Below are 15952 nucleotides of genomic sequence, written 5' to 3' on the forward strand. Positions count from 1 at the left end.
AAAATCCTTCTCTACCCTGCTCCAAACATGAAGCTGAGAGTGGTGATACAACAGACAAAAAGTTGCATGAGCACACCTTCTCCAATCATATCCACAGAAGCCTATGACTCAGAGTCATTTGCATTTATTTTTGAACATATTTTAAATTATATGCTTACAATATAGAGTGCCAATAACTCTGACCAGGACTGTCAACAAGCAGGTTTGCAGATGTTGAACAAATTACATTAACACAATTACTTAAGCATATGAAACATTCAGAATCCAATACTGATCACCACCAGAATTTATTGGGTTTATTTATTTATTGGTTTTTCATTGATCGTTCTACATTTCTACATGAAAAGTTTGAACCTAATTGAAGTTGCCAGATTCTACATGTTTCCAGTGACCTGTTATAGGTCACGAGGTATCTTGACAATGCGTATTCAATTTTGTAACCCATCTATTCCAAATAAAATGAGGCAATACAGCCAACAGTATGGCTTGTTTTTTGTGCCTTGTGGTGCTGTTTGATTCTCTGTTGGCCTGGCTTGGTTCAGCTGGGGTACAGAGTGCCGTAATATTTGCTTGCAGATCTCCTATTTTAAATGTACTTGCGCTGTCTGCAGCATCCATAAGATTAAGTATTCTAAAAAGGCCAGGGAAAGCTGACGTTCCTGCTGGTTTGCCTTAAGTGCTGAAATGGCAGTATTAAAACGCTGCGCTGTGCACTGAGGAGGCGGGCTGCATGCTGCAGAGTGCTGTCGGTATATTCTGCAGAGGAGCCCTTTATGACACACTCCAAAAAATATATATAATAAAATAAGCAACAATCAAGACTCGTAGACCACTTAATGTGAGAGTAAAGAATACTTCTTAATTTGGTATATTAAATTGCAGTGCTCCATGAATACACTGAGACAACACACATTTGTTTTTCTTTTGCGCCCCCCCCCCCCCCCCCCCCCCCCCAAAAAAAAAAAAACTTAGGGAGTGGTCCATCAGGCCCCAGCAGCAGCATCGCCTCTCCAGCTCACATGCCCCTCCCTTCACACTCGGTGCCAGATTTCTCCTATTCCTCCAGTGAAGACGAGTTCTATGATGCTGACGAGTTCTACCAGAATACCACTTCCCCCAAACACTGCATAGAGTGAGTATAACATCACCCTGCCTCCCATCCAACGCTGTGAGCTGTAAATCAAAATTTGCGACTCAACAAAAGAAAACTAATTATAGTGAAGCCATTGTAGCCTATACCAAAGTGCCTCATTTACAGAATTACATTTCCTTTTGTGGTCTCACTTCTTCTGCCCATAGTTGCGTTTTTTTGACAGTATCATACAGAATGCTTTTTAATTCTCTGTGTATGTGAGAACTTATTTGCATGCAGCCTATCGTATCGTTTCGTTTCACTCTAAATTGCATTTCCATAACGCAGTGATGGCATTTACTCGCTTGCTGGCAGTGACACCAAATAACGATGTCTGCAGCATGACAGAGCTGCAGGCTTCGAGTTGCATTTTGAGCAAATGACTCCTCTTTAAGCACATCTTGTGTTGCACCTTGATGGCAAATCAAGCAACCAAACTTGCAGGAATAGATGTGTTTGGTTCTGCTTGGGAAAACTACAGTCTTTACATAATTAGCAAGATAGGTAATTGGATTGTCAGCTGTAGCAGTCTGAGCACCTTAAAAACTTAATTTCAGATGTCAAGATTACATGATATTTGATGGGAAATGCTGCAAAGAGCCAGACTAGTAGTATTATGGGTGTCAGTTTTGTAAAATAATATGTGTAAATTTACTTATTCTAAACCTCTCTATCAACATGGTCCTCTCTGGTCTCTCCCTACCTCCTGCTCTCAGTCCCTCAGGGCCCCCAGCTGCCTCACCTTTCACGAATGAAGAAGCAACATTAAAACGACCAGACACCACAGAGTCTCTCAACTCATCCATGTCGAACGGCACCACAGATGCAGGTAAAGAAGGAAGGAAAAGTAGCACAAAACAGACACAAAAAAATGAATTTTAATGTAGGTTTATGAACACTGTAATCCCACAACCTGCTGGTTGGTTTGAAAGGCCTTCTTTAATTAAAAAAAAAAAAAAAACCTGCCAAAATTGCACCATTTGTCATAACCGAAAACTAAAAAAAATTCATCAGATTTTTGAACTTTTGATCATCGATCTCTGTGCACTGAAGAAGAAATCTACTGTATTTGTACATCTGACGGCTCAGGGTCGTGTATAAGACCAACTCCTTTGTTTTGTTTGTTTGTTTGTTTGTTTTTTAAGAAAATTGGTTAAACACCTATCCAAAATTAGATAATTTTTTAATTAAAGTTTATTAAAAGCTTAGCTAAAATATATTAATTTCATGACCCCAGCACATTGTAAAAAGCAAACGAAGGTTTGCACAATGTTTTTCTCATCTCTTCTACTTCTGACTTGCAATGATCTCATCCGTTTGACCTGTGCTCTTATTTTGAAAGACTCTTGTGCAAGAAACAGGAAGTGTTCTGTGACTATGGCTAGCAATGGAGCCCCAGTCACACTGTCACTGATCAAGAGAAGATACCAGTATAAGGAGCTGTGCTGATAATATTAGTTTATGGTCATTTTTGTCAGACAAAAAGTCCCTTTTCCATCCACAAAATGAGTTCCTTCTCAACTGATGTCCACAAAGTTCATCAGAAAGTTTTGTGTGAGTTCAAAACTTTGAGTGGAGTTCAGATGGAGAGCTTTCCTGCTGTCTGGATGTTTTGTTTGCTGTTTTGCGGGTGAGGGAGTAGGACACAGTGAGCACACGCAGCACTTCTGGACAGCAAAACAGAGAAAACTGAGTTCACGTGTTGAAAGTGACAGTCTGGATGTTCCACTGTTTTCACTGAGAGGCTGACGGGAAAATTATGGATGTTTTGTCCAAACGAGCAGTAAAAAATGGACAGCAACAAAATGAATTATTTAACTGCAGAGTCCCTTGGATTTAAACTTTTGAAGCTTCCATGAGAGCCACAGTTTTTTGCTGTAATATAAACGCTGTGTAAAATGTTTCAGTAAATTATTGTCCATGTGGTTAACATTGAAAAATGACCGTGCACGTCACATCATCACTTTTTTGGGGGGAGGGGTGTGACATGCCTGAGATGAATAAGGGGCAGAGATCAGCTGACAAGGAACACATTGAATAAATGACAAAGGGACAGGAAAAACTGGCACAGACAGATGATTTATTCTTTATTTGTGAGGAAATCAGTCCTTGTATTGAAATGGGCAGGCTGACAAATGTAGTATTTGGCTGAGTTTGTGCAAATATCCACCCCTCCATTCAGGTAGAATTATGCTTGAAACCCTCAGGGTGCTCACATGCGCGAATACGGTAACTTTAAAATAGTGGTATGTCATCAAAATCACTTTATTCCACAATTCATTCAAAACTTGCCAATAATAAACCCTCTGCTTTGCACAGATTCTGTTAAAAACAGCATTCTGCACTCCAAAGTGCCACTGTGAAGCTTAGAATGAGTCTGCGCAGACCAACAGTCACTTGACAGTTCAGTGAATCCTCAACTGCATTTCAGTTTGACATAAAGAGAAGAGTAAGGAACGAATCCGGTTGTTAAGCTGTGACGTAACACATCACGTGATAAATCTGTTTCCGGGTCCAAAGACCTGCAAGTTTGCAATTAAAGTTACGTCTGTATGATCCTTTTAAAGATCTACAGTTTAAGTTTAGTGTGCACAAGCCTCCCTTCTCCGCCTCCGTTAACCACACTCATCTGTTTCTAAGTTAACACTTTATAAAACTTTTTTCTTTTACTTTATATATTTTATTATGCACAGCTAAAATATACTGTACATGTCTGATTGTTAATAAAAAACTCTTTTTTTTCAGAATTTAGAGTGATTTGGGGATGTTTTACAAGGCTGGAATGGATTTAAATTATTTTAGTTATTTTCCATGGGGGAAATTTGAAATGGGATCAGATTGGCTTATGAGCTTTGTCACGGAACAAATTAAACTCATAAATCAAGGTTCCAGTGTACTACTAAAATGGAATTTTTATGCTTTTCTTCACGTTAATGAGAGACTGCATCCATGAGACCCCGAAAACTTGCTAAAACAAATATTACCAATGATCCGTGTCTGCTACATTTAACCTGTGTGGAATTTAAAAAACGCAAACCGAATTTCAGACATATATATATTACTCTGGAACAAACAGTGTTGTAAAGGACAATAAACAGGACATTAAAGTACAAACTTCACTTTCCCCCCGAACGACATGAACAGGAAGCGATCGCAGCTCACAGCAACTCCCATTGAAAATAACGGAGAAACAACCTGAGCTTCTGGCATTTTTACATAAAACAAACGCAATAACGTCTAAAAACCCAGTTAATATATCCAGGAGAGTTTTAGGCACAATATACAAAGAGTTTTATGTTGCGATGTTAATGCTGTTGTCCGTGTGCAACAGTTTAAGTGCAGCCTGATCAGAGCATCTCAGTGCAGTTCTCGATGTTGATGACTGCACAACTTTTTTGTGTGGACCCGGAAGTTGAAAATCACATGATGCGTTACATCACACTTAACAACTGGATAGAAGGTAAAAAACAAACTTAGTCAGTGTAGCGCATGTGGAGTTGACACCCACCCCCCACCCCCCTGCATCAATAACACTTGCAGGTGCTTTGAAAAATATTTTTATCTTTTGTAAAATAAATTATAACAGAAATTCAACATACACCATTTATTTTATATTCTTTGCCATTGTTACTGCACAAAATAGATTTTTGAGTCATTTTGACGGGGACTAGAAGGAGAGAGCATATCTCACCCATATTGGCCTCTCTTCATTGGCTTCCTGTTAATTCTAGAATAGAATTTAAAATTCTTCTTCTTACTTATAAGGTTTTGAATAATCAGGTCCCATCTTATCTTAGGGACCTCGTAGTACCATATCACCCCAATAGAGCGCTTCGCTCTCAGACTGCAGGCTTACTTGTAGTTCCTAGGGTTTGTAAGAGTAGAATGGGAGGCAGAGCCTTCAGCTTTCAGGCTCCTCTCCTGTGGAACCAGCTCCCAATTCAGATCAGGGAGACAGACACCCTCTCTACTTTTAAGATTAGGCTTAAAACTTTCCTTTTTGCTAAAGCTTATAGTTAGGGCTGGATCAGGTGACCCTGAACCATCCCTTAGTTATGCTGCTATAGACGTAGACTGCTGGGGGGTTCCCATGATGCACTGTTTCTTTCTCTTTTTGCTCTGTATGCACCACTCTGCATTTAATCATTAGTGATCGATCTCTGCTCCCCTCCACAGCATGTCTTTTTCCTGGTTCTCTCCCTCAGCCCCAACCAGTCCCAGCAGAAGACTGCCCCTCCCTGAGCCTGGTTCTGCTGGAGGTTTCTTCCTGTTAAAAGGGAGTTTTTCCTTCCCACTGTAGCCAAGTGCTTGCTCACAGGGGGTCGTTTTGACCGTTGGGGTTTTACATAATTATTGTATGGCCTTGCCTTACAATATAAAGCGCCTTGGGGCAACTGTTTGTTGTGATTTGGCGCTATATAAAAAAAAATTGATTGATTGATTGATTGATAGTGTACCTAAATCTGTGCATGACTGTGCTGTCTCCATGGAGGTGCAAGACTTAGAGATGGACTGAACATGAGGCCACGTTGATTAAAAATGTGATTGATGGCAAAAAAAAAAGTCATCCAGAAGCTGCTTGTGGTTCAGAAGGTTAAACAGCCTCTGCATGAGCAACTTACTGAAGTACAGAAAATAAACCCTGACCTGTGTCATCGTTTTCAGAACAATTTGATAGCCATGATGACCGTGATGATGACGGTGAGGGAGAGTCTGTAGAGGAGCACAAGAGCATCATCATGCATCTGCTTTCCCAAGTCCGTCTAGGAATGGACCTCACGAAGGTGAAGACCAACGCCCAGTCTGCTCATGTGTTCTCTTTTTACTCGCAAAACCTAACAGTACAGACAGTTTCTTCTGAGCAAAAAATGAGTCATGGCTGCCTCATTCATCTCTATTTTTACTTCATAGGTGGTCCTCCCAACGTTCATCCTAGAAAGAAGATCTTTGTTAGAAATGTATGCAGATTTTTTTGCACATCCCGACTTATTTGTCAGGTACTTCCACTTTTAATCCCCCCCCCCCCCCCCCCCCCCCCCGGTCTGTCGATGTTAAAAGATGTTTGTTCAAAAGCTGCAAACAGTTTGACTCATTCATATGACCTCCACCAGTATTGCCGAGCAGCCGGAGCCTAAGGATCGCATGGTTCAGGTGGTAAAATGGTACCTTTCAGCATTCCATGCAGGGAGGAAAGGCTCTGTGGCCAAAAAACCTTACAACCCCATCCTGGGAGAAGTTTTCTTCTGCCACTGGGATCTGCCAAGTGAGTCAGAGGATTCTTCCCTGCACACGGTGAGGCAGCAAGCCACTGCAGTCACAGTTATCTGGCACAGTTGGTTATTTATTCGTAACAAGCTTATTTCTGATGACTACAAGATAGAGATTGGAGTTGCATCCACCGATTGTTTTCATAACTGATTTATTCTAACATTGACTTTTTCAAATTTTTCTTGTGTCTGTAAAATATTAGGAAATTGTGGAAAATATGCATCATGATGTTCCAGAGCCTGTCATAGGTTCTCTAAATGACTTCTTTCAAAGATAATTTCCTGTCAGTTCACTAATTAATTGTATCTATAGTGTGGAAGGATCAGTAATCAAAGACATAATTAATTGATATCCAAGGTTTTATTTTATTTGTTAATCTTACCAGATGATTATTCTTTCTGTGACTATTTTAGGGAATAAGCGTAATTATGCGCACTGAGGCAACACAAGACAAGGTGCTGCAAAGCATAAGTCTTGGTACAACCCCACTTCCAATGAAGTTGGGACGTTGTGTGAAATGTAAATAAAAATGGAATACAATGATTTGAAAATCCTTTTCAACCTATATTCAATTGAATATACCGCAAAGACAAGATATTTTAATGTTTAAACTGATAACGATTGTTTTTGTGCACATATTTGCTCATTTTGAAATGGATGCCTGCAACACATTTCAAAAAAGCTGGGACAGTGGCAACAAAAGACTGGGAAAGAACACCTGTTTGGAACATTCCACAGGTTAATAGGAAACAAGGTGAGTGTCATGATTGTGTATAAAAGGAGCATCCCCAAACGGCTCAGCCATTCACAAGCACAGATGGAGTGAGGATCACCACTTTGTGAACAACTGCATGAAAAAATAGTCTAACAGTATAAGAACAATGTTTCTCAACGTTCAATTGCAAGGAATTTAGGGATTCCATCATCTACAGTCCATAATATAATCAGAAGATTCAGAGAATCTGGAGAACTTTCTACACGTAAGCAGCAAGGCCGAAACCAACATTGAATGCCCGTGACCTTCTATCCCTCAGGCGGCACTGCATTAAAAACTGACATTGTGTAAAGGATCTTACCGCGTGGGCTCAGGAACACTTCAGAAAACTATTTTCAGTTAACAGTTTGTCGCCACATCTACAACCCCTGGCAAAAATTATGGAATCACCGGCCTCGGAGGATGTTCATTCAGTTGTTTACTTTTGTAGAAAAAAAAGCAGATCACAGACATGACACAAAGCTAAAGTCATTTCAAATGGCAACTTTCTGGCTTTAAGAAACACTATAAGAAATCAGAGAAAAAATTGTGGCAGTCAGTAACGGTTACTTTTTTAGACCAAGCAGAGGGGAAAAAAATATGGAATCACTCAATTCTGAGGAAAAAATTATGGAATCATGAAAAACAAAAGAACGCTCCAACACATCACTAGTATTTTGTTGCACCACCTCTGGCTTTTATAACAGCTTGCAGTCTCTGAGGCATGGACTTAATGAGTGACAAACAGTACTCTTCATCAGTCTGGCTCCAACTTTCTCTGATTGCTGTTGCCAGATCAGCTTTGCAGGTTGGAGCCTTGTCATGGACCATTTTCTTCAACTTCCACCAAAGATTTTCAATTGGATTAAGATCTGGACTATTTGCAGGCCATGACATTGACCCTATGTGTCTTTTTGCAAGGAATGTTTTCACAGTTTTTGCTCTATGGCAAGATGCATTATCATCTTGAAAAATGATTTCATCATCCCCAAACATCCTTTCAATTGATGGGATAAGAAAAGTGTCCAAAATATCAACGTAAACTTGTGCATTTATTGATGATGTAATGACAGCCATCTCCCCAGTGCCTTTACCTGACATGCAGCCCTATATCATCAATGACAGTGAAAATTTACATGTTCTCTTCAGGCAGTCATCTTTATAAATCTCATTAGAACGGCACCAAACAAAAGTTCCAGCATCATCACCTTGCCCAATGCAGATTCAAGATTCATCACTGAATGTGACTTTCATCCAGTCATCCACAGTCCACAATTGCTTTTCCTTAGCCCATTGTAACCTTGTTTTTTTTCTGTTTAGGTGTTAATGATGGCTTTCATTTAGCTTTTCTGTATGTAAATCCCATTTCCTTTAGGCAGTTTCTTACAGTTTGGTCACAGACGTTGACTCCAGTTTCCTCCCATTTGTTCCTCATTTGTTTTGTTGTGCATTTTTGATTTTTGAGACATATTGCTTTAAGTTTTCTGTCTTGACGCTTTGATGTCTTCCTTGGTCTACCAGTATGTTTGCCTTTAACAACCTTCCCATGTTGTTTGTATTTGGTCCAGAGTTTAGACACAGCTGACTGTGAACAACCAACATCTTTTGCAACACTGCATGATGATTTACCCTCTTTTAAGAGTTTGATAATCATTTCCTTTGTTTCAATTGACATCTCTCATGTTGGAGCCATGATTCATGTCAGTCCACTTGGTGCAACAGCTCTCCAAGGTGTGATCACTCCTTTTTAGATGCAGACTAACGAGCAGATCTAATTGGATGCAGGTGTTAATTTTGGGGATGAAAATTTACAGGGTGATTCCATAATTTATTCCTCAGAATTGAGTGAGTCCATATTTTTTTTTTCCCTCTGCTTGGTCTAAAAAAGTAACCATTACTGACTGCCACAATTATTTTTCCTGATTTCTTATAGTGTTTCTTAAAGCCAGAAAGTTGCCATTTGAAATGACTTTAGTTTTGTGTCATGTCTGTGATCTGCTTTTTTCTACAAAATTAAACAACTGAATGAACATCCTCCGAGGCCGGTGATTCCATAATTATTGCCGGGGGTTGTACAAGTGCAAGTTAAAACTCTACCATGCAAAGCAAAAGCCATACATCAACAACATCCAGAAATGCCGCCGCCTTCCCTGGGCCAGAGCTCATTTGAAATAGACAGACGCAAAGTGGAAAAGTGTGCTGTGGTCTGATGAGTCCACATTTCAAATGGTTTTTGGAAATCATGGATGTTGTGTCCTCTGGACAAAAGAGGAAAATGACCATCCAGATTGTTACCAGCTCAAAGTTCAAAAGCCAGCATCTGTGATGGTATGGGGGTTTGTTAGTGCCCTTGGCATGGGCAACTTGCATATCTGTGATGGCACCATCAATGCTGAAACGTACATCTAGGTTTTGGAGCAATGCATGCTGCCATCCAAGCAACCTTCTCAGGGACGTCCCTGCTTATTTCAGCAAGACAATGCCAAGCCACATTCTGCATGTGTTACAACAGAGTGGCTTCGTAGTAAAAGAGTGCGGGTACTAGACTGGCTTGCCTGTAGTCCAGACCTGTCGCCCACTGAAAATGTGTGGCGCATTACAGGGCCGTATATAGGAATGTGAAAGGGGGAGTTCAAATCCTTGAGTTGGGTGTCCAGTGGGCCGCAGGGCCCCCAGTGGGGTCGAGGGGCAACGCCCTCGTGTGGGGCGAAGCCCCTCAAAGCAGAAGCTTTTTGAGGATTTCGAGGGGTAAAAAGCTACATAAATTTTATTTGAAACCCAAAATGTATCATTTTAGGAAATACATTTTTATATACAAATAGTCCTTGCTTGGGATTGGATCAGTTGCCATAAGAACCACCTAGGAAGAACCAAGATAACATTAATGCAAACTCGTGAAAAAACTCACGCATGCGCACGAAGGTTCAAGCTTGGCTGATGCAAGCGCACATGATTCAAATCCATATAGTTTTTGCAAAAAATAAAAAGGTCAGATAGTTTTCTAACAGATCTCGTATTTAGCGGTATTAATATTAGTGTTTACATTATGAATATGTACGTATATGTACGTTATGTATTAAAATAGCGGTATTTAATTTGGCGACCTTGATTAACTCGCGAAATTTGCATAATAAATCCCACATGAATATTTGCACCTATACAGTATTTGCAACAGGAAGGAGAAGCTCCCTTTATTTCTCAGCTTATACATACAAACATGTTTTTACAAACCAGACAAGTGTAATTGTGTGTCTACATGGGTATTACAAGCCTACTAATCTGTTTGATATCAGAGGAGGATAGGAACCAGGGAGCAATAATTCTCAACCCCCACGGGAAAAGTTTATCTAGCAGTTTCCCCTTTCATCACTTAAGGGATTACTCTGGCAGAGGAAATTGAAACTTGAGGGTGTGTGATAATAGCTGTGTAACAGTTAGTGCTTGTTGCTTATTATCAATGAAAAGAAAATGCATAACGTTGATATCCAGATCAGAAAAAAATCAGCAGAATTCTCGGGGGGGTTCAGTTGAACCCCGTCTATATACGGGCATGCATTATGAAGCGCAAAATACGACAACGGAGACCCTGGACTGTTGAACAACTGAAGTTGTACATCCAGCAAGAATGGGAAAGAATTCCACCTACAAAGCCTCAACAATTAGTGTCCTCAGTTCTCAAACGCTTTTTGAGTGTTGTTAGAAGGAAAGGTGATGTAACACAGTGGAAAACATACCACTGTCCCAGCTTTTTTGAAACGTGTTGCAGGCATCCATTTCAAAATGAGCAAATATTTGCACAAAAACAATAAGTTTATCAGTTTGAACATTAAATATCTTGTCTTTGTGGTGTATTCAATTGAATATAGGTTGAAGAGGATTTGCAAATCATTGTATTCTGTTTTTATTTACATTTTACACAACGTCCCAACTTTACTGGAATTGGGGTTGTAGAAGAAACAGTCTGCTTCATGTGTGGTTCTTACTCCAGAACGGAGACCTTTTAACTCTTAGAAATATTACAAATTCAGACAATCGCCACCTTATATGTGCAGCTCTTATTAAATCGGGAATTTTCTTGCGCTCCCCCCAATTAACCTTTTGCGCACAATTGCAGTTACAGGATAATACAGCCTCAGTTTTCTTAAGCCGACTTGCTTATCTTCAAGCTATTTAATAGTATCTGACTACTGATAGCTGTTTTGATACGCACTGTACCTAATGAGCTATGAGCTGCAGTAATGTGCTGAAACACACACACACACACACACACACAAAATAATCACTTGTTGGCTACTTTTCTGCTGCAAGGCACAAGCAGTCAAAATTTAACTGTCAGACATTATTACATGTTTGAGGCTGTTGATTTGCTGTATTTATTAAGGTCACCATAATTTTATTGCAAACTTAAAAGTGCAGCATAATTAATAAAGTTAAAATATTATGCTGCAGTAATGTGACAAGGGCACAGATTCTGTGGGGACAAGCACATATGAAAATTGGAAGTGGACACCACCTAAGCAATGCTTTTTCAATTTGAAAATGATTAACAGATGATGTTATTTCAGTATACAAGGTATTTCAATTAAAGAAGTGTTGACCCTGGTTCATGCTCATATTTTTAGATTTTTTTTTCTTCAGTGTTATGAAGAACAACCTGTGCATTTTTTTTTTAATGGCCTATTTTGTCCCTAAAATGAAAAGGACACTTTGCATTTTATGTGCACTCAGCCTTTATGCATTGTGGATTTTTTCTCTTTCTCTTATGTATTCATCAGGAGACGGTATCAGATGGGCCAGTTCCGTGGTCATCGCCCAACAATGTGTGTTTTGTGGCAGAGCAGGTCTCGCACCACCCACCTAGTGAGTGTTGTACAATAGAGTCATTACATAGCCCCAAAACTTTTCAGTATATAAGAAATTATTTGATTTTTTTTTCCAGGCAGTGTACTTGAATTTTCAAGTCTTTTCTTTTTATTCTTCTGTATTATCTCTTCCACATCGCATCTTTCTGTTTTGTGTAGTTTCTGCATTCTACGCAGAGTGTTCAAGTAAAAAGATCCAGTTCAATGCACACATCTGGACTAAGTCAAAGTTCCTCGGCATGTCCATAGGTGTCCACAACATTGGACAAGGTACACTGAAGGACAGTTTCATGTACTCTGTGTTACACCATTTAATGAGGTAGTTTTCATAGTAGTCTGTGGTTTTCTTCTAGGCTGCGTGTCATGTTTGGAGTATGATGAACATTACATCCTCACGTTCCCTAATGGATATGGCAGGTACATGTTACTGCATCCCAGTGTCTGAAATTGTTGCAAAACTCTGTCTGTCTGGTTATGTCCTTCACTGAGACACGTGTCTCTTTATGTAGGTCGATCCTGACCGTGCCGTGGGTGGAGCTGGGTGGCGAGTGCAACATCTCCTGCTCGAAGTCGGGTTATAGTGCTAACATCGTGTTTCACACCAAACCTTTTTATGGAGGAAAGAAGCACAGAATCACTGCCGAGATTTTGTAAGTGCAAAATAATTGCACAGAATTATCTCAAGAATAAACTTTGGTTATGTGGGTATCGTTATATCCTGTAACTTTTTGTTTTCTCGTCTTCTTTAGCCATTGTCGTTAGGGTTGCCAAACAAAATTCAAACCAAGTATCAGAATGAGGAAGGAAAAGTGATTTGAGTGACTTTGAATGTGAGAATTTGCCAGGCAAGCTGGAATGGCTATTTGAGAAACTGTAAAACTGCTGTGATTTTTCATTTTACCATTTCTAAGGTGTACAGAGAATCATCCGAAAAATAATAAACATACAGTGAGAGGTAGAGCGTTGGGTGTAAATACCTTGTTGATAGCAGAAAGTTTGAACTGATAGAATGGCACCAGTATCTCAAATAGCTACTCAGGAAAACAAAGTCTCCAGAAGACCACACTGGGTGCACCTCCTATCAGCTATGATTAACAACAGGCTCAGTAACAGTGGACAACAGAAGACTGGGAAAATGTTTAATAGGCCTGATGAGACTTTATTTCTGCTGAAACATTCAGATGATTGGATCAGAGTTTGGAATAAACAATATTGGAAAATGGATCCATCCTACAGATTATCAACCATTCAGGCTGCTGCATAATGAAGAATTAACTCAGTTTTAAAGGCAAATAAGGGTTTTGCTGGTGTATTGTCAAAAAAAAAAAAAATCATCACCAAAGACTGAGGGGTATTAATTGCTTATGGTTATTTGAATGTGCCACACATTTGCATTTATACGGAACCTTTTGTCTCTTGCAGTTCTCCAAATGATAAGAAGTCTTTCTGTTCCATTGAAGGGGAATGGAATGGAGTAATGTTTGCAAAGTGGGCAACAGGCGTGAGTTATTCAATTATTTATTTATTTTTGAAAAGGGTGTGGCAGCTCATTGCATATTGCACACATGCACTCCACTGATGGACCTGTATAAGACTTACTCTGTTAGATACATTTGTGTACGCGAGTTTACATAAATGCTGTTTCAAACTTTCAAACTCAATTTTCACAAACTGCATGTTCCATATTTATCAAACGTGTTCAGTGAAAAACAGTGTTCACTTAATTATTCCCCATCCACCCAAACAAATTGACATGCGCTATAGTCTGGATGATCGTACAAAGGACTGCATGTATTTGGACAGTGACACAGTTTTGTTGTGTTTCCACTCGGATAAGGAACTGGCCTGCCAATATCTTGACCTGGGCTCGAATCCCTCTCATGCTACCTGTCTGTGTCCTTAGACAAGACCCTTGGGCCCAGTCCCAATACTCTACCTTCACCTGATCACTTCACGCTTTCCTTTCATTTGAATGTATTTTGGTGATGCCGATGGCTTTGGAATGAACTTTGGAGATACTTTTCAGAAGGTAATAGGTTTGTGTGTTTTCAGGAGAACACACTGTTCATAGATACAAAGAAGATGGGCATCATTAAAAAGAAGGTGAGGAAGCTGGAAGACCAGTTGGAGTACGAGTCCCGCAGGTGAGAATTTAGGGTCTGTCTCATCACTGCCGTGGAGTTTAGTGTACAATGTGTCCTGGTGTCGAAATATAAAGTACTTGAAGCGGAATCTTAGTGAAAACAAGCTGCTTCTTTTCACCTAGATTGTGGAAAGACGTGACACTGAATCTGAAGCTGAAAGACATCGATTCTGCAACAGAAGCAAAACACCGGCTTGAGGAAAAGCAGAGAGCAGAAGCCCGAGAGAGAAAGGAGAATGAACAACAGTGGGAGACCAGGGTGAGAGCTCCTGTTTTAGTTTTATGACAGAAAGATCCTCATGTTGCTAAAAGTTGAGACACTACTCAAATGGTAACACAATAATTGTTTGTAGAATATAGTAATTATTTTTGAATGGATCTGGGAAGATTAGGCAGACGGGGGCGGGGGAGACCCACAGGCCAGACCCACAGGCCAGACACACTGTTTGTAGTCGTTTAATAATCAGTATTACTTTTCTTTCTGCAGCTGTTCCATGAAGATGGAGAGTGCTGGGTCTACGATGAGCCGCTGTTAAAGAGAATAGCCTCTCAGCGGCACTGAGGACATTGCTTACATGCATATGCATAAATAAGTGCACATACCAGAGTCTTCATAAGAACTCTCTTGCAAAACCTCTTATTCAAGCCTTGGATCGAATCTGTACCGAGCTTTTGCATTCAGCTGTAAAACAATGTCGACATGAATGAAAGCTAAATAGGGAAAACCTCTTTGTTGGAACGTGAGAATTGTTAAAGCCCTGATGCTGAAGTCGAACACCTCCACTGACGTCGGCCGATACACAGCACAGACCGCAGCGCGGCGGCACCTGTCTTCGTCAGCGCCGTAGCCACACCCTTCATTTGATCCACAGGGAAACGCAGAGCCGCAGTGGCTGTAAGGGGAGTGTGGATGATGTTCAAATCTAATAAATCGTGACAAATAAATCAGCGCTCTTCATCTCAGGGATTTTGAAGACTGAGGAAAGAAAGCGGCACCCCTCAAACAGTCTGACAGCCTTATACCAGTGGAATGGGTTCATCTTAACAGGGTGGGGGAGGAATTCTCTGCTTGCCTGCAACTAGTTATAACTGTTTATATATACATATATATAATATGCAGTGGATCTAGAAAATCACCACACCCTTTTGCTTTTACACATTCATTTCTGCATGTCTTTTTGTTTGGGGGGAGTTCAGGCTTCTGTTAAAAGTTCTAAAATTATCACCATTAAATTCCAACTGAAAACAAGTCTCTCTGTGATGCAAGTTCAATAGAAATATCAAAGCAACGATAGTTGTATAAATAATTTTCTTTAGTGTAACGCAAATCATTGATTTTACAGCCAGTTTACTTGAGACAAGTCAGGTGTTGGATACATGAACATTTCCAAGTCACTGACTATGTCTTGGAGTTGATTTATATCAATTAAGAAATCCAAACAGCATTGGTACTGTGTGGTAAATGTGTGTGGAGCAGGCAGTTCTCCAAAGTGAAGGAGACAAGTGAGGGAAGCCATCAGGACACTCAAGACAATTCTGAACGACTTAAATACTTCTCTTGCTGTGATCTTGTTGCATCACCGGTCCCAGCATGGTGATGGAGTGGTACAGAAGGACGTTCATACAAGGTAACGGGTCCAGTTGACGCTCAAGTCTCCCATGTGCCTTCTAGCAAACAGCAGCAGAACTTTCACGTCTTATCCTTCTCTGTGCCACTCCACCATGATGTTTAACTGCTGGTACAAAATACAAAATTTTGCACTATGTCCACCAATGTTGATGAAGTTCATGGC

The 15952-nt window shown here is 40.1% G+C and overlaps 1 protein-coding gene across 4 annotated transcripts in view; it reads left to right on the forward strand.

The window, feature by feature from the left end:
* Window positions 1-15215, forward strand: part of osbpl9 (oxysterol binding protein-like 9) — an 81622-nt gene extending 66407 nt beyond the window's left edge. For all 4 annotated transcript variants that reach the window (XM_034179696.1, XM_034179697.1, XM_034179699.1 and 1 more), the window contains 13 exons: window positions 973-1132; window positions 1849-1961; window positions 5798-5916; window positions 6044-6129; window positions 6244-6424; window positions 11930-12014; window positions 12176-12286; window positions 12370-12433; window positions 12526-12666; window positions 13439-13517; window positions 14069-14160; window positions 14283-14418; window positions 14647-15215. In XM_034179696.1, the coding sequence (XP_034035587.1) occupies window positions 973-1132; window positions 1849-1961; window positions 5798-5916; window positions 6044-6129; window positions 6244-6424; window positions 11930-12014; window positions 12176-12286; window positions 12370-12433; window positions 12526-12666; window positions 13439-13517; window positions 14069-14160; window positions 14283-14418; window positions 14647-14721 (1442 nt within the window). In that variant the 3' untranslated portion in view covers window positions 14722-15215. The remainder of the gene's footprint in view (window positions 1-972; window positions 1133-1848; window positions 1962-5797; window positions 5917-6043; window positions 6130-6243; window positions 6425-11929; window positions 12015-12175; window positions 12287-12369; window positions 12434-12525; window positions 12667-13438; window positions 13518-14068; window positions 14161-14282; window positions 14419-14646) is intronic.
* The last annotated feature ends 737 nt before the right edge of the window (window positions 15216-15952 follow it).

This window comes from Thalassophryne amazonica, chromosome 10 (assembly GCF_902500255.1).
Source record: "Thalassophryne amazonica chromosome 10, fThaAma1.1, whole genome shotgun sequence".
Lineage (NCBI taxonomy): Eukaryota > Metazoa > Chordata > Actinopteri > Batrachoidiformes > Batrachoididae > Thalassophryne > Thalassophryne amazonica.